Source organism: Metopolophium dirhodum, chromosome 4 (assembly GCF_019925205.1).
Source record: "Metopolophium dirhodum isolate CAU chromosome 4, ASM1992520v1, whole genome shotgun sequence".
Classification (NCBI taxonomy): Eukaryota; Metazoa; Arthropoda; class Insecta; order Hemiptera; family Aphididae; genus Metopolophium; species Metopolophium dirhodum.
This window is the reverse complement of record NC_083563.1, coordinates 38,508,604-38,529,083: the sequence shown is the minus strand read 5'-3', so window position 1 is coordinate 38,529,083 and position 20,480 is coordinate 38,508,604. Positions and strand designations below refer to the sequence as shown.

General features: G+C 28.2%; 1 protein-coding gene across 5 annotated transcripts in view; it reads right to left on the bottom strand.

The window, feature by feature from the left end:
* The window catches only part of LOC132942740 (pyrokinin-1 receptor-like), a 57,235-nt gene that overhangs the window by 4,723 nt on the left and 32,032 nt on the right, over window positions 1-20,480 (bottom strand). For 4 of the 5 annotated variants that reach the window (XM_061011372.1, XM_061011370.1, XM_061011374.1 and 1 more), the window contains 3 exons: window positions 18,434-18,650; window positions 9,479-9,767; window positions 328-554 (listed from right to left, as the gene is read on the bottom strand). In XM_061011372.1, coding sequence (XP_060867355.1) covers window positions 328-554; window positions 9,479-9,767; window positions 18,434-18,650 — 733 coding nt within the window. Of the gene's footprint in view, window positions 1-317; window positions 555-9,478; window positions 9,768-18,433; window positions 18,651-20,480 lie in introns of all 5 variants that reach the window. The other variant, XM_061011375.1, reaches the window with a different exon arrangement.

The following is a 20,480-nucleotide window of genomic DNA, read 5'->3' as shown; positions in this document are numbered from 1 at the left end:
TTGTGTACTCAACTATATACACGTGTACATGATTATAATAATACCCACCGCATCAAGAGTCGAGAGCCAACACTACTAATCCATTCATTGAATGTCTAAAAGGCTTGTCAACGACTGCTTTCGGATAACACGCTACCTAATTCCTATGTGTTCACTATATGCTAGACATCGCAAAGACCGTTTGAAATTATATATTTTGAAATATCTCGTTACGTATTATATTGTATAATGTCCTGAAGCCGTGTAATTGTTTTATTAAAAATTGCATAGCGTCGAACATTATTTATTTATTAGTTTATTTCGCACCGTCGGTTTACCTCTACTCACTTTGAAAGCAGTCCGGAATTTGTACGACATGAGATTGTAAAGAAGTGGGTTGATAGTGGCCGACAAGTAGTACAAGATTCCCGATACGTAGTTCAGCACCTGATAGACGTTTGCATCGATTATCGAAGTGCTCGAATGATCCTCGTGATTAACGTCTCCGTAGATGGCAACCAGCCTTTGCGCTTGAAACGGCGCCCAGCAGACAAAAAAGGCCACCACCACGACAACTGCAAAGTATAATTATTAAAACTAACATTTAGAAGAATAAATCCAACCCATAACAGTGCTGACATTTTAAAAACTAGCATGCAAACAGTATTATACAGCCTGAATCTCCACAACTGTGACAATGTTTACACGTCTTGTATACACACATTCCCGGCAGCCCTTGTTATTTGTACGTCGAACGACCTGGTTCACCCATGCCCAAACTTATAATTTTACAAAGAAACCAACAACCTTATTTATTTTATTAAATATTACATCTATCGACTGCATAAGGTTTTTTATTTGAAGTTTAGACAAACTAAAAACATTCAAAATTATTATAGGCACACATGACTTTTGACGGGATATAGTAATTTAAAATTATATTTATTCAATAACGTAATAAATAATAATAAAAGCTAACGTTGAAGTTGCTTTGATAATCCGTCTGAAGTTTTTAAATAATGTTGAAAATACGCCACATAATATAAATATATATACCACCATGTAGATTAATATGTAGAACTTATAAATAGTACGAGTGATAAAATAATAGTAAATACAATTTATCGTATAAATTCTTTAAAAATCACGTATTATATTATTATAAAAATATTATAATAACTTAGTTAATGTTTACACCTTATAATATATGCCTCGTATCTTCATGTACATTTATTTTATATTTTATAATACATAATATAGGTACTTCAAACGTCCCGAAACCAAATTTTTAGCATCCTGCCCTTATAATAATTAATAAACTGTACGGACAGCCACTTGGGTAGATATTTATCATTATTCATTGGTTTGAGTAATAAATACGTAATTATTACTAGTGTCTAGTTACCGAGAAACGTTGATAGAGAGAATGGTAATTTTGTTATAATATGCCAACTACAAAATATTGATTAAAAAGATTATCATTCAGTAAAATAACTTTAAATGTTGTATAGAGTAGAGTTACAAAAAAAGTATTAATTCCATAAACCTCTAAAAGTTGATAATATTATTGTAAGTTGTTCGGTGTAATTATGGATTCAGACCACGGAACAGTGGATTTTCAATTTAGATTGATTGTTTCTTAAGTTTGGTGTGACCTATAAGACTATAACCTTCACAAAAAAAACTTTGTGAGCTAACTATGTTTATATTGTTAAAAGTTGTTTTCAAAATCTTAGGTTAACGTTAACTTGTTTTTAATTTACAATATTTTCAATGTTGTTGCACTGAATTATTCAATAATTACAAAAAACATTATGACCTGAATTACCAAAAATTACTATTAAAAAACTATTTAGGATTCAATTATTATAATTAACTATTAGTGTTTGGTGTAAGGTGTTCGTTCATTGGTGCAGTATCTACTACATCTAATCTAACCCTATACATAGGTATAAAACGGAAATTATTAATTTGTTTAATTTAATACTTTAATTTTATATTACATTACAAATGTTGATTAGATATTGCATTCAACATTATGTTTACTAATATGGTAGGTGCGTTTACTTTTATAATAACCAGATACAGTTTATGATTCGCACAAATCATTATTTTTTTAATGGATACATTTTTTTTAACGTTTATAAAATTGAATTAAATACAAATAATGGTGGAGTAAATATATATATATATATATAATTAAATTGCCATCACCCCGTAACGCTAAAAATAAAAAATATTGTTTATCTCACTCCGCTGACTGCTGCAGCTGAGTGCGCGTGGTCCACATAAATGTGTTTTCAATAGCTTACGCGATTTTGCGACGATACAAATCTATTCGAAGAAATGTATTCTCCTGGGGTGAACATTTTACGAAAAATGGAAATTTTCTAACGATACAGTGGTGAGATATAAACAACAAATAAACTCAAAAAATGTGATCTTGACGCACGGTGGGTTGGGATGCTTAACACGTTCGCCGATGCTAGGTGGCTGGCAGCTGCAATAAATGGCTCTATTTTCACGTGTTTATATGATAATCCAACGTGGAAAGCTTCGAATAGCCATGTTGACAAAATTATGTTTTATTCATTAACCTACATTTGGGGTACACTATAATGTATTAAACATCATTCCGCGAGCAAACATTGTTTGTAATAACAAATACTGTTTCTCCATCGCCGAAGCGTGGTCCAGTGCATCAATCAGTGTTGAAATTGCCTTGTTCACTGAAGAGGAGGGTCCGGTTTTAAGTATTAAGATCCATTTCTCATCCCAATCGAAGTATTATTATTGTTATTTATTAAATTTATTTTTGTTAATATAATAATCAATCATTAAAATTTTTGATTTTTTAAGTTTTGTTTCAGATTTAGTGATTAGCGTTTTTTGTTTCAGTGGTTAAGTTTAACATTGAATGGGACCAAAAGTGATCTATTACACCCTCCCCAATTATATAGAATTCCTAGTTTCAACATTGTAATGTTTCGTACTGAAGCCCATAATATGCAAATTGAAAAAATTAATCAAATATGATTTATTACAAAAATTAAGTACCTAAGCTTACATTACAATAGTATGAAATAATAGGTATTATTTATAATAATAATAATTTTGGGCGAGCATTTTTCAATAATTGTATACAGCAATATAGTATAGTAGGTACCTATACTAAATTGTAATGACATAAAATATTTTTATTTTCGTAACTTTGTGACATTGAGATGTGTAGTATGTATCTTTATAAAGTACCTACAGAGCAAACTACGAATTTCGACACCGTACTGATTTTTTTTTGTTTTTTTTTGTTTATATTATATTTTAATAATTTAAATAAAAACAATTTGTTCAACTGTTATTATGTAGTATCTATCATTATTATATAAATACACGTTATTTTATTTATAACTATCCTCAAGAGTTGTATGATTTACTTATACATGAAATCTCCAAACGGAACGTTGACAATGACACAAATTAATAATAGTAATTATAATATATTTATTTATACATCCCTGTACTGTCCCCAATTAGTGATTAGGACAAAGTCAAACAACCAAACACCAGTTATTTATTATAATACCACCCATTGAAAAGATAGTACCAAAGAATAATATTGAATCCGCATAAAAATATAGTTAATATTAAAAACAGCACAGTCAGAGAAAATATAAAATCACATAAACCAGTCACAACCACCCACCAGACACATATTATATAAATAAAATTATACGCTCCTATTATTATAGTACTAAACATCTCATCTTTAAGAGTAGAGATAACTTCTCAGCAACACTAAGCCTATTTATAAGTCGTGCGAGCCACCAAAGACTCGCTGTCAGTGATTTCTTGTCATCCCCTATTCCCTTATTCCAATGAAGTAATTAACTATAATAACGCACCACACACCCGGTACATTTATTTTATCTCATAATAATGAGCTTAATTATTAAAATATCCTATTCACCAGAATATTTAGTTGTATATAATAGTTTGAATTACAAAGTTCATAATTCATCAGGTAAAGTTTTCGAGTTTTTTAACTTTGCTGTATTTATTTCAATTAAATGCCTTTAAATTATTTACGTTAATACTTCACTGAACAGTGCATTATTATATAACTAACCCTGTTTAAGAATAATATAAAAAATGAATTTATACAATATGTTCCTCACGAGGGTTCAAGGTAGTAGAAAGACTGTCAAGAGGTTTTGCTAACATTAACAGATGTATAGAGAATTAGATGCAAACGTCATAGTATTTTAGAGCTATCTCAACATGGCGTTAGACTTTATATTAATTTGTAATCTTATTTTCTTTATTCAGCATATTATATGCACACAAAGTGAGGTGAATGGTGATGCCTATCATTGGGTCTCCAGGTCAGAGCTCGTGCTGAACTCAAGTCGGTCCAGATAAATTCATATTATAACGGATGGATGAAAAAGGGGACTTTTGAAATTATCAATGCGCTACAGTGCCTACCACACACGTCACGTCGCAGCCACTACACTTCCATACATTATGTATCGTCAGCGTCCTCCAAAAAGTCTTCAAGGGAACATTTTTTTATTTCAATATTATGTACCTATAACTTCATATTTATTTCACTTGGTCAGTTTTGGTTCAATAGATGATGAACACGATAATATAAAATGTATTAATATAGGTATTTAAAAAATGTTTTAATTTATTAAAAAAAAATTAAATAAATATAATATTGATATGAAACGTATAGATTACCTGAATAGGTGTGGAATATGTAATAAGTATTTCAGAGAAAAAATAGTTTAAAAATCGCCCATCGCTTGAGTAATTATGTAAAATATTTTCTTGACAGCTTTTTTCTCCAATTCAGTTGTAGTTAATATTCAAAACCTAATCAAAATCTTTTTCACACGCTCATAGTTACTTAGAAATGACTTCCACAAATTTCACACTTCTAAAAAATGTGCTTCTAATAATATTACTATATCTGATTAATTTTTGAATTTCAAAACTATTTGTTGATTTATTTAAAGTAAATTAAGTAAATATCTCTAGTATGTACCTATACCACACGTGTCCAGATAATATAAGTTAATATCGAAATTTATTTTTAAAATTGTTTTTGATTAAATGAATAAACCTACTAAAAAAAAATTAAATAATTATGGAAGGGAAATTCTAACAGAACGAACGCGAATGGAGTGGAAATGGTATTTTACGATGTACTATTATTTAAATTTCCACGTTTGTATTGTTGAACCAATATAACTATAGATTTATTTTGATAGCTTGTTGCACAAAACATAATTATTGATCCAGATAATAAATTGATAAAATCATATATGCCGTAAAATAAATTGAAATAAGTCAGGTTATGAAAGTGTTATGTGTTAAAAGGTATATAAAAGTATTACCTATGTCTTATAGGATCAAATAATTAATGTTGACTAGAATTCATGATCAGCTTCCATCATCTTCTTGTGAAAGCTTAGTTTTTATGGTAATATACTTGGTGTCTTTACATTCCGGAAATTTTTAATTATTAACACTTTTTGTGTTAGGTGCATAGTTTATTTTTATTTATTTATTACAGGTCAACATTTTTATTGTAGTACATGGAGGGAGCAACGAGGGCACATAATATTATACTAATGTATAACGAGTTAAAAAACATTAATCAACAAAATACCTTATAGTTTTGTTTGATAAAATGTTAGCATTTGACTACATTAAAAAATGCTGAATGTTTACCCGATTAAATTAAAACATGTTATTTTAAAATTATAATTATTCGAAACTTTTGAGAAGTGTACCTCTAAAATTAATAACTTTTGAATAATAAAAAATATCTGGAAACTAAAAAAATAAACCCACTAAATGTATTTAACATTGATTGAGTTGTCAGTATTCCATAACAATATTAGTAATAATTAATGTTAGTAACCTATCATATATAAGATTAAACTCACTTATTGAAAGTAAGATGAACTTATATTTATAGGTAAAGATTTCATATATATGACGTGTGTGTTTCCTTCTAACTAAGGTTGAAGAAAAATAGTATCGGCCATCTATAATACCTGTACACCTGTAAGCTATAAGTCAATTCGATGAGCTTTAGAAATAGGTAGTCAATATTAAGACAAAAATTAATATGAAAAAATATACAAATATACATTTGTTTTGATAAAGAACTTTTATAACAAATTAATTTATTTCAAATAATTGTTGTTCTTTAAACGGAATATCAATTTATAAGTTTTAAATCTCTTTATATCGTAGTAAGTATACTTCTGTTATGTTACATGTAAGTTTACCTAATAGTTATTCAACTATAGTTTGTAAAATAAGAACTAAGGAAAAAAATGTAAGTAAGATACCTAACTAAAAATATAATGGTATCTACTATCTGGAGCTGGATACTTATAATATACCAATTCATAAATAGGTTATCAGATCCAACGCCGCCGCCAAAACCCTATCTGCCATGTATCCAATATATTATTACGTACAACCATCCTGCACGCGCGTATCCCAAAACGTGCGACAAAGGGAAATCATACTAAATGTTTCTAACATGGTTTTTCATAACTTCAAATGTAGTCTCTTTTAACTCAATGTTTTATTTTTAGTACGAAGCGATTTCATCTATTTGATGTATAACAAGCAGTTTAATGACAATAGATTTTCTTTCAATGATCACAAAAAAAAAAAATTCTGAATCTTTTAAGTGATGTAATAGATTTCTGTGATTTAACAGAATACGATATCCGTCTTGCATTTTTGACTCTATAACAAGTGTATTCTCTGAGTGATAAGCCTTAATAGACGTTGAAATTGGTTCAGATTCTAAAAATAAATGTATTTTTTTTCTGGTTGATCGAGTATGAATGATAGCACGTTTCCCATAAGTCTAAATATGCGTTTTATAAAATCCACAGGTATATTTACAAATTATGAATAGGTTATAATATTAATCACAGGATTTAATTCTTCAGTTATATCGAGTCTAATGTTTTAAAACACGCGAGCCTCGTAATCAATGGTGAAGTTAGCGGAATCGATGAGTTTAGCTGATGTAATTTTGTTGTAATAACATTTTTGACATTGACAATTTATGGAAAATGTATTCATTCGTGGTTTCATACAAATATAATATGATAAATAATGAACTAAATGGTTTAATTAGTCTTTTTTTTTAAATCATAACATAGGAAAACCTATATAATGCTATTGTTATTATAATTTTTATATTTAAAATGTAAAAATATTCCTGGAATCAGTTATATATTCAATTCATCTTTTTCTCCTTAGGAATGAATTTCGCCCGATTTTAAAAACGCCGCTCAAACCCTATCTGCCCCGTATCTAATATATTATTGCGTACGGTTGCCATACCTGTGTGCGCGTTTCCTAAAACGTGTGACGAAAGAAAATCATTCTTTATGTTTTTAAAATGGTTTTTCTTAACTTCATATATAGTTTTAAATATAACCCGTGTTTAAAAAGGTTTTTATTATTCATGTACCATTAAATATTATCTATTATAGTACATCATATATATGACAAAACTTTACGAATATTTATACTTCTGCATAATAATAACTATGTTCAGCAATGAAGATAATAGTTTTCGTTATTTCTGTGAAGTACAAATAAATTGTTTGATTATATATATTTGTTATAAAATTGAATATGTGTATCATGAATAAAATAATTAAAATTTGGACATTTTTTCACGTATATATATTAATATTGAAAAAAAATCAGAATAGTACAGCCTAAGTACTTATCGGGTAGTCGTATCTCTTCGCTCATCTTGGAATAGGTTAGCAACTGGTGACTAGTGGTAAAAATATTAATTATAATTTAGGGAAGTTTAGCATTAAAAAAACAATTTTATGCACCTTTCAAATTATTGGAATTTTTTTAAGTTATGGATACATAATTAATAAATTGTTTTAATGAATAATGATTTTTAACATCTGTTGAATATAGTTACCATTGATATTGAACGAGTATCCTCGTTATAAAATATAAATTCTGGATGCTCAAAGCTACAAATTATATAAAAATATATTTAGAAAATTACTATGCTCATAAAATACATTTTTAAATAGTTCAGCTATTCAAATTTTATAGTGCTGTGATTTTTTTTAATTTATGACCCAGGAGAATATCATATATGATTTATCCATAAGATCTATCTAATAATACATGCATACAAAATAATATAATATATATGGTTGAAAAATGAAGTATTGTAATTATCAAAATTTTTTTGTTTTTAATTTTACAGTGCATTATAATAATAAAAATTGCAAATAGAAAAATTGTATTTATCGACATGATTTAATTTGTATGTGGTATCTAATTATATGGTATTATAAAGGAAGTACCTGTTGAACTTTGAGAAAATATAAATAAATTATATATTATATATATATATGTGAAAACTTTAGGTATTCTTGTAACCGTTTAATTTTGGAACTTAAATGAAGCAAATTGAGATTTGGCATCCTTTAAATTCGCAATAATGGTTTTATTTCACGTCTTTCAATACCATTTTATGTTGACAATGTCATGTCTTACGCTTTAAAATTAAAAAAAGAACAGAAACAAATGTTGAGTTCAAAATACCCATTAAATGTGTTTTTGTCGACATAATGTATATTTCGTACATTTCTTTTTTTGATCTTAACTCCCAATAAATGTCGACGAACATTTGTACTTTATAGCAATATACAATTCTCAGAAAGACGTGTACCAATAGCTATCATTGAAAACGCTTTCTTTATAAACTATACTTTATAACTATACTTTTTTAATAAAAGGCGGCCCTGTTAGGTAGGCTTAAAACAGAGATAACTGTCATTTCTAACTTTCACATGCGATTAGTCATTTTAATTATTGCGCTACGTTTTCAGCTCATATTGTCCCAAGACTTCGCTTTTCCGTCAATATACTATTCACCAAACGAGAATAAATCCAAATTTCGAATTTCAACTAAACTAAAATATTTATAATTTAATTTTAGTTTTTCTATACCATAAAATATATACCGAAATAGTTCGCTAAGACTTAATGGAAACACATTTGGCGTGCATGCTGTGCGTGACAAATGGCGATTATTATTAGGCGTTAACAAATGTTAAACATATAAACGTATGATCAACCTCGTTTTATCCTGTAATTATTCATTCATTCAAATTTATATATTTAAATTCCAAACTACTATATTATTGTATTCGATATTTCAAAGCATTAAATAGGTGTGTCTTATGGTGACGCGAACTTATTTCTTTGAATGAGTCCGTTGCTTGATAAAACTTAAAATATCTATATAATATAACGCTAAGTCCGGTACCTACAATTTTATAATTTATAAATAATATGCAAACATTTTGCATCAACCACAGGATACTTAAATGTTTTCTCTTTTTGGAAATGTGGTATAAAATGTATATAAACAAATAGATAATATTTATGTACCTATTTGTGGGATACTCACCAAGCATTTTTACTACACGCCCGGTGGCTCTGGTGTTGGTGGAGCTCAGGCATGCGGTGTGCCGGCAGTGGGCCGAGCACGTTGTCCTGGACGAGTCGCGCTTGGATTTGTACAGCTTGAGGCCAATGAGTATGTACAGGACGACGATGAGGGTCCACGGAGCCAGGAAGAATAGTACCGAAGACAGTTCGAACGAGTACGGCAGCTTGTTGGCCAGCCCACACGTGGACAGCTCTGGTATGATCGTGCCGTCCTGTTCGCGACCGTACACGAGTCCCATCTGTATGGCCTGCACAAACCAATATGACACGTGGTTATTATCGTACACGACGCAGTGCACTGAAGGTTTGGCGATGAAAGAAAAAAATAGAAGATTACTTAGGCAGTGAATTTATTTTTTATTTGTCACCCTCGACAGCTCTGCCCCCCCCCCCTCCAACGTTGGCACCGCAACACACAACCACGAGTGAAGTTCGTTTCCGCCCGAGTTAAACCTTTTTTGTTTGTCAGAACTTTGTAAATCTCTTTGTGCGTGCGGTTAACCACGAAAATCCCGGGTTACTCCTCGCCCCCACACACCAAAAATGTACGTAAGTAAGTTTTCCGTTAAATCTCGGCAAGACAAATACGATACTATAGCCATGACTTGTTTAAGGGGCATTATCGCAGACTCAAGAGTGCAATTTAAACCCGTTTTGTTGGCGATGTATATGTATATAAATATAGTACGAGTAGGTATACAAAGTAAACCTAAAACAAACCATAAATATTGTTTTTTCATTTCAGTCTATTATAATTTATAATGGTATTACAATAAGTATTGTTTGCGATCGGGAGCAGAATATATAAAAATTATTTGTATCTGTAGATACAATGGAAGTTTTTTCCTATTATTTTCAGAAATAAACATCAAAGCCAAAGAAATTTTCGTGTATTTACCTATATTTTAATAATACATATATAAATTATACCACATAATATTTTATATCCATAATTTAATCAAGAATATAATATTATATCAGACATTTCGATTGCTTTTTCAAACCTCAGATTACGGGTGTAGTCTGCGTTCACTCTAAAAATATACTTTGTTTCTATAGTATAGGTATATTATTTCATTATTGCACATCCGAACTGTAATGTTGTCAATGATTTTATTTCATTATTGTAATCAAATAGTTTATGGGACGCACACAATGAACTATTGAAGCCAGACAAATTGTTAGTGTCTGGACAGTTTCAAAATTCAAATCCTATCATTAGAGATTTCATTACACTGTCATTTTTAGATTATTCTAGTATTTTACTTCAGATAAACAAAATACAATTTTAATAATAATATTGAACGCACCAATGGTACTAACCGAATTAAAAAGCATCAGGATTTTTCATCGTTGAATTATTAGGTTGTATAATATAGATGAAAAATAAATACAGAATTTTCCAGTGGTTGCAGTGACTGTATAGTGATTATTGTTATAAATTAAAAATTATAATACGTTTATTTTACTATAAAAAGTCATAGAAATATGTATACTAACCGTATGGAATTTTTATCAACAATTTACATATATGTAATATTATAACGCTATAACATAAATGCTAATATTTACTATTTTATAATAGTGTTAGGTTTGATAAATATTTCATTTTAAATGAATAGATATCAACTAAAACCATATGCACTGATTATATTTTACTCGTATACCTACACATAATTTAATATACTAAATGCTCCACTCAAAAACATATCCCGGAAAAATGAAAAACCTTATATTAAATAACATAAAAACGATTACAGATTCAATTTTCGAGTACCGTAATTTTGAAATACACAATATACATATAATAATATATATACTTTTCAAATAATTACGAGGGTGTTGACCGGTATAATGCTCCGGACTGTGAAGTTGTCTGACCATGTCCATTACTCTGTTTGTATTTTACCGGAATGAAATAACATAAAACCGAATGATGGCTAACGCAAACTGAAAAATGCTTTTAAATTTTTTTCATTTAACGTAGAACAAATGATAATAATATCAGTTGTATGAATGGCATCTGTATACATTATTCTTCCATATTATTATGATGTGAATTTGGAAGTCTAGTTATCACTTATTAGTCGCACCACATGGATAGAAAATGTCGTGTACAGTGTGCTTCAAAGCTTTCTCTCAGCAAGACAACAGCTATAAGAACGCAGAATATTTCTTATTTTTCGATGCTTATTTTACTAAATTATAATTTTTAAATATTTGATAGTTGAACATCCCTGGTGATCCCAGCAGGCGCTTGAAACACAAACCCTCCAACCCATCAACTCCCTCAGCGCTTGTACTTATTGTAAAAAAAATAAATTTACAGATTGTATAAATAAATTAATAATGTGACAAAAAAAAAAAAATGATAATAATATTTAAAATACAGGACTTTACTCCCCGCACGAACAGAATATGCTACACGCGTTATATACGCCGTGATATTATAATGTGTCCGTCCGAATGTCCGATCATTTTATTATTATCTACATCCAATATTTAAATACGTAATATATTATGTATTTGCTTTGTATCGTACGTCAATACTCGGTTGGGGGTAACGTTTGCCATCATAGCTAAGCCGTCGTCCACTCGCTCGTGGCTGGGTCAGTGTGGCAGAGTGTATCAAGTGTGTCAAGTGGTCGTTCAGATTTAATCCCACCACTGGAAAATGAATAAAATATAATAGTTTAAAACTGACCGGTCAACTATACTTTTGGCTGAAAAAAAAAGATAAGTCTGCACGTTGAAAATATAATCCAAGTATCTCTAAGTTGATTGTTTTACTTTAAATAATTTGATTTAGAGTATTGAAAAAAAGTTTACGGAAACAATATTTGTTGTATGGCACACGTATGACGTATAATATGATCTATTACTTTTAAGGATAACGAAAAACCATCAGTAAACTAATATATTTTTTCCGCTTGAATAATTGGATATAGCAACAAAGAAAAGTTTGTTGAAAACTTATCTGCCATAAAGAGCCACGTGAAACAAGTCAAGTAACTTTGAACAGTGATGGATATTTCTGAGCAAACGTGTCGACGCATCCCTTGGTATTTTTTGTATTTTTGATGTGACATACTAGACAAGACGTAGTACAGCAAAAAATGAATAAAAATATTTCAACAATAGTCGCACAAACTTAAAGGTAATGGAAATCAACTTAAAGAAATTGTACTTTACTATAATAGTAGGCTTAAATGTTTATTCAGGTAATCTTTATAAGCACAGGGCATTTACAACAGTAGGTACAAATGTGCAATTCATATTTCTTTTATCTTTGTATAAATGTTTGTTTTTTATCAAACTCATTATAATCTATGTAGGTATTGTCGGTTAATGTCGAGAAATAAATGAACCAACTATAATGGTTAAACTTTTAAGTTTAAAATACGGAACAGTTTATAACAAAATCATTCATTTTATAATATTATGAAGAGGATTATTTTAATAATGTTACGAATGAACAAAATGTCTGGAAGTCATTATTTATAAGTGTGTTAAGGATATATCATTATGATGATCATAATAATTTTAAGGTACCTTTAATATGATTAAAATCATGCGTGAAGGTATAAACGAGTATAATATATTTTAATTCTTTTATTTTTATAAGTCTCAGAATCTTTAAAAGGGACATAATATTTTAGTAGACATGTTATGTATATTATTATATATCTACATTATTTTTAAAATGTAATCGACATTTAAATTGTTTAAAACAATTCTAAATAGGGAAGTGATTATTTAAACAAAAACCATGTCGTAAATCATTAAGGTATCATTTTTATTTAAGGTTAAACTTTTATATTACTATTACTATTCCCCGTGATTTTATTTATATTTGTTGAATGAAATTTATTTAAACAATTTTATGCTCACTCAAAGGATTTGGCGAATACGAAAATTAAATTTCAAGACACTAAAACAAAAGTTAGAATACTATGGTCAGCCGATAATAATAATTACAAACTTTGGTAGAGAGAGCTATAATTATTACTTAATCAGACGAAAATTGTGCTCACCTAGTAGATTTGAGTGTCGGAATATAAACTAAGTGTTTTGGTTTTCTACGGATAGTAGTAATGGTTTGAAATACAATGTGCACGTAATTTACATAGTAGGTAAATACTGAGGCGAGAGAGGAAAATTTCATAATTTTATGGGCTCCAATGTTTATATTGTTTATAACAATTATATATTAAATTCATGTTTAATAATATATACATAATATTTTATATTATGATATTATATTATAATGTACGGCAATGATGTGGTCGATTCTATTACACAGACGTAACATAGCAGGTACCTACTCTAATATAGTAGTTCAGACTTTCCCAAATTCAGTGTACCTATAATATGTGATTCAATATAATATTTACACTTTCAAGGGGCATTTTACAAATCGAGTTAACTTAAGCTGACCTACACGAGTAAAATATACCTACTCATTAGTAAGTATATTATTTTATACAATAACGTGGAATTAAAATGCAAATTAAGTTTGAATACATTTAAAATAGATCACTGTATTGGCTGGTGTTTAAAAATATAATATACATATATGTATAATGTAAGTAGGTATATGTTTCCATACAAAAAGGTTCGAAATTATTATCTACATATGTAAACGACCCTTACAAAATAATTCGCAGGTCGAAATCTGGTGTCACTTCAAAGGCTATAAGATCGCTGCTATCTAACTTTTGGCATCGTTAAAATTAACATCAATACATATTCAACTGTGATTTGCTTGCATATTATTATATTGACTTTAAGGCTATTATAATGTAATAGCATTAGGTCGAACATGTCGAATACAAAACCCTGTACGTGGAAATGCACAAGGTTTCGATTTGGTGTCACTGCTCGAAGGAGATTTTTCATCGTATAGTGAAATGATAAGTCTGGAAACATTATTGTTTCAGTGCATAAACTGTTAAAGTTTTAAAAGGTTCATGCCTCGTCTTAATGAAACAATCAGATTCTCTTGATAAAATTAGGAACAAAGTTGAGACCATCGCTGTAATTTATGGTTCTAAATGTGAACCGCATTTAGAAAAAGCAGATAGTTTTGGTTCTAAAACGTTAAATAAACCGAGAACAGTTTACCATAAAATACAGAGCATTGCTTCTTTATGTTGGTTAATTCAGACTTTTATTTTAACTACTATAAACAAAACTAAACAACTGTCATATTTTATTTTCATTATTTTTGTTCAACCCATTGAAATAATAGACATATCAATTATTATATTGAATAGTTTTTGTTCTAAATAGATACAGTTTGGCATAATAAACATTTTGAACGGAATTGATTGAAAAAAACATTTCATTTTTCTTAAATATTTAAAGAAACAATTTATAACTGTCAAATCATTGACATATTATCGATATTCAATTTATTTTTTAAATACATGTATAATATATCGGAAAATTGTGAGATGTACAAATTATGTGAAATAATCTATTAGCAGTTTTTTAGTTATACAAACTAATAATATTTATTTTATTATATTAAATAAAACATACACGGTGAAACTGAAACACTTAACCAACTTCTGTGATGAAAACTGACATCGTTTTCATGGCAAATAATACTTTGAGAAATGTTTAAATTCAATAGGTAAAATATTATAATTTCAATAATTTTATTGTTTTTTTGTGATGATAAATAGAGAATATTATAAATAACTTTATTGTTTTCAAAGTTTATGTCAGTTTCCTATTTAACGATTTAAAACGTAATTTTGTCTTGTGATGATAAAATATTATGGCCATACAATACAAATGTTATTAAATCGAATGAAGTATAATATGTGGTAATGAAGTGTATAATAATATTATGAATGTTTATCGAGTTCTAAAATTCTGCGTCGCGTACTTTTGTTGTAATAAGAACTTTATCTGTTCAAATAAGTAAAAACAAATTTATTTCGAGACATCTAAATTAAACAAAATTAGGGCAAAAAGAAAAACGTCAGGAAAGTAATTTTTTTGACACGTCCGTGACTACGGTTACATCTCGATTAGTAAAGTGCGACCACTGGCACAGATTCGTTGAACAGAGAAAAATATGCACAGGACGAATCACAAATTATGCTGATAATTTCAACAGCTCGTTATGGTCTAGTGGTTACTATATTATGTGATCAAAAATAAAGTGAATAAATCTAGATAATTTTAAGTCGTGTGCAAGAATTTATGGATATTACGATGTTATATTAATATGATAAAATAAAAAAAAAATGAAAACCGAAAGAATATATTTACTTGCATTTTGGCAAGTACACGGATTTCTACAACCATGATGTCGTTATTCATTATATCTACCAAAAACGGAAGATGAATTTTATAGATTTTGATTATTTTTTTGTCGTGTTTACGATATTCTATTACGTTATGGTATTCTATCTGTCGTCAGCTATGTATTTAGATAACTCATATATCGAACTGTCAATGTTTGCCAACGTTGATCAAACAACAACATCGACAAATACAGTAAAGACAACTTCAAAAAATAACAATGATCCAAAAAGGTCTGGACAGGGCCTGGATCTTAACAACCGGTGATTGTACTAAAATTCACCCATTTTCATTGAGTTAACTGCAAAATGTAACTTATTTCATCATAAAATTAGATACCCCTTAAAAAGGGAGATTACTCCGTTCACAGTCCACAGATACATTTCATATTTTCATACCTATAATAGGTATATACATATATTCTAACAACATAAACTTTTTCATTAGCAGGATGTACACAAATATTCGTGTGGTATTCATTCGATTAGTATTTATAAATATTTAATTAATTTATATTTTGAATTTATAATAATTGCGAGTCTTAATAACTCGTATCTCGAGGAAATACAAATAAATTCGACTTATGTACCTCAAACATAACTTAAAAACACTCCAAGGGGTGAGAAAAAATTCAAGTTATCAAGACTCAACTGTATATTTTAAAGATAGGTACTTAATATAATTACTGGTTATTATAAAAAATATTGCTATTAAATAATATTAATATTTAAAGTGTAGAAAAAAAACCTATTTATTATACAGTAAAATATAATAAAATAGTGCACTTGATATTATAATATTAAAAAGTATCTTATAAATTAAACAGATTCTTTTTACAAAAGTATTTAAATAATCGTAGATCGTCACAATTGTTGGGCAACTTTAGTGATTTCAAAAAATTGTTGAATTTTTAGTAGTTTTAGCTAATAAAATTGGTATAGATTAATATCTGAAAATGTAGTGCACGTTTTATTATATAGTTATATAATATTGACCAGACATAAAGTTCCTTTTTATTTCTGTAGAAAATGAAGAAAATGTTGTTTTGATCAAGTATTTTAAGTTAAAATTTATGTGAAACTCGTTTTTGCTTTTTTTTGATGATGAAAATGATAAAACATACTTTGTTTTTAGTTAGTGAATCTGTCGCTAATGTATACGCTATAAGAGAAAATACTTAAATGTATACAATTTATGCCCAGGGACGAGTCTCCAGTTTCACCATCCTAGATCTGGTCATGAGTCCTGATGCAGTTAAAGGCGGCAATCCTTGGAAGCCGTATACATTATGTTCGCATAATTTTATAAAATTACGGTTCATTACTTTTCTCCTCTCCTCTCCTCTCCATCCATGTCAATAAAGAATAATATAATATCGGTAAAAAATTCCAACTTCCAACCGGGTTATTGTCGTTGTTCAATTTGCACGTAGTGATTTAATATTAACGTTTGTGAATAGGTATAATGCGTAAATATCTTTAAATGTCTTTTGATTTAGCAACAAAACAAACTCGACAAATCGGAAACGTTGTACACCTTCGTATTTCATTTGAAACCAATGGCCACCAAACTTTCAATTGCCCATGGCAAAACAATGCAATATTATAAGATCAGTAAGAACACCGACAAAAAGAAGTTTTACATGAAATGTAGCATTAAGTCTGCTCAAGCGTTTGGGTATAAGCCTTGGAGCTTTTATTGTAAAATAAGAAATTTACTCTTCGAATGAAATACACTTTATTATAACGGTCCACATAATATAACTTGTGCGAATGTGTTTATTATTATTATTTGTTTTTTATCACTGAAAGTAGTAAGCCATTGCCTCGAAAATGGATTATGTGTTATGTTCTAACCAACTTCTAAAATTAATATTATATTATAGGTACCTACATATAAAAATTATGTGTTATGTGTTAAACCTTTTTTATGCCAAGGTTACAGTGAACAAAATATACAAATGATTATTTTTAGTAAGATAATATTTGTATTATTTTCGTATATTCTCATTACACCAGACTTATTACCTAAATTATATTGTTTATTATTATATACCAATATTATACTAAAATCCCAAACTTATAATATTACTACCTACTTCTGAATATAATTATTACCTATAGGTATGAAAAAACTTAGATGGTATAGAACTCCCGAAAACAATTTTTGAATTAAATATGTAACTACTTGAAATATTTTTGTAAAATGCATAAACCTATATTATATAAATATTAAATATATAATACTATGTACGAAAATATACTTATTAATCTAGCAGTTCTACTTACTGGCTACCTGTGCTCTAGATACAACAATTATTCAGTAAAAAGTGTAATTTTATACGAATATGATGTATGTACCTTTGTACCTATTAAATATGTAGGTAATTGTTTATGATAATTTAGTTTTTTCATTTTTTTTTGTGCAATGAAACCAATGTGTAAACCAGTAATTTTTTTGACCGATTAATTTTTTGGAATATTTTTGTGCTTTACGAATTATTATTGGCATCGATAAATATTTAATTTAAGTTAAAATCGCTTATATAATATGGGAGTTATTACTATTTAATTTCTAAGCTTGTTGAAACATTTACCTGAGGAAAAGCAAGTGTCAACGCTATGACCCAAATGATTAATATGTATTTAAATGCTCTCGGCAGACTGGATTCTGTGTGTGATATAAACGGATGACAAATTGCAACATATCTTTCAATGGTAAACGCTGTAATCGTCAAAACAGTAGCATTCGTCGACGTCTCCGCTGCAAACCCTCTGATTATGCAAAACATCTCTCCAAACACATATGGATACCTAAAAAATACCAGAAAATAATAATTATAATGCATTCCCATAATTTATCAAATTAGCTTATTGTAATAATTATGCAATGAAGATTGTAATATTATTATAATGTTAGAAACGCGTATGTATATACATATTTTTTAATAATTTAAAAAATAAACGATTTTATCCCTTCATATCATAATACGTTATTTTTATTATAACAAATAGATACTATGAAAATATTAAATAGTGATGTACTAGTGCATTCTAAAAATACGATACTAGCCAGTCGAACGGGCTGAGATTTTGTTGACGTGTGCTTGTGGTTATTTGTAAGAGAATTTTCAATTCCTAAAAATCAAATCCCTCAAGGTTAATCGTTAGTTGTAATATTTATTTTAATTTAGGTACATATTATCTACCTTTGTAATAAACTTAAGTAAAAATAATGAAGATTTATTATAATGTTGAACGTTATAAAGCGTTATTCATCAATAAAATGTATAGGTCATTAAATATTGCACTATAAGTAAATTTAAATATTTCATTTATTGCCAGGACACTTTCCAAAATGTAGTTGTCTATATTTTCCAAATTTCTAAATAGAAAATTTGAAAAAAAAAATTATAATAATTTACAAATTTCATACAGTCGTTAGAAACTTACACATTACCAATATTATATTAAATTCGTAATATTGTACATTTGTACACCACGGTTCTTCCAGCGAACAAAATTAAATTTAAATCGACACACTCCTGTTTGTATTATGTACCTTTATATAACATCCGTCCACAGAATTGATTCTATATAATATTATAAATTATAATAAAATAAATATTTATGTATAGGTACCTACATTATTAATTTATGTTTATGAAAAGAGCTCAACAGATAATATTATGTAACGATGCATGGAAGGACGTTTTACTTTACAAGGTTATACACTTATACATACCAGTCTTTGTATGATTTGGAATACCATACAATACGCAAGAACTATCCTAAATATATTAATGACCGTTTAATAAAAATACGATCAACCTTCTTAAATGGTAGTAAAAATTCGAATAAATCTGATATATTTCAATATTATATATCATAATCATAATTATCGGTTGTAGCGTATATGAATGGTAATAAATCTATTTCTCGATTGTTTTATAGTTTTTTCTAGTGTTGTTTAATATCCTTCGTACGAGACCGTCAGTATAACATTTTATAAATATTTATTATCCTGTGGTACCTAACGAGTATAAAATATTAATTTAAACTTGGTTTTTGGAAAACGTATAATATTTTTTATCACTTATTTTTGAACCCAAATACACTCTAAAGTTTTTGAAATATTGCAACATTGCCACGTTGGTCTTAAAAGACATTGTTAAGTTTTTATTCTTATAATTTAAAATCAAATTAATTGATTTAAACCTTCTCATATTATAATAATGTTAGTGATATTTAATCTTTTGGATTGTATACGATACTGATTTATGTAATAAATAAATAATAGTAAAGGTTAACGTAGTTAGCTATATATTTTAATTAAAATTCAAGCGTCAAAAATTTGTATATTAATATAATATATAGGTACAAAAAAAACTAATTAATTCTTTTGTGAATTGAGCTCAAAAATATTTTTAAAAAATATTAATAAAAACATAAATAAAAAAAAAATGTTAAAACAATGGTAACATTCTCTAGGTAAAACTATAAGTTATATTAAATTTGATAGGTTGCTTTTGAAATATAATGTACATACCTACACAACTATTTTTTGACATAGGTACCTATATTAAAACTATTTAAACAATAATAAATTACTTTATTTAGATACCTCCTACTCAATTTTTTAAA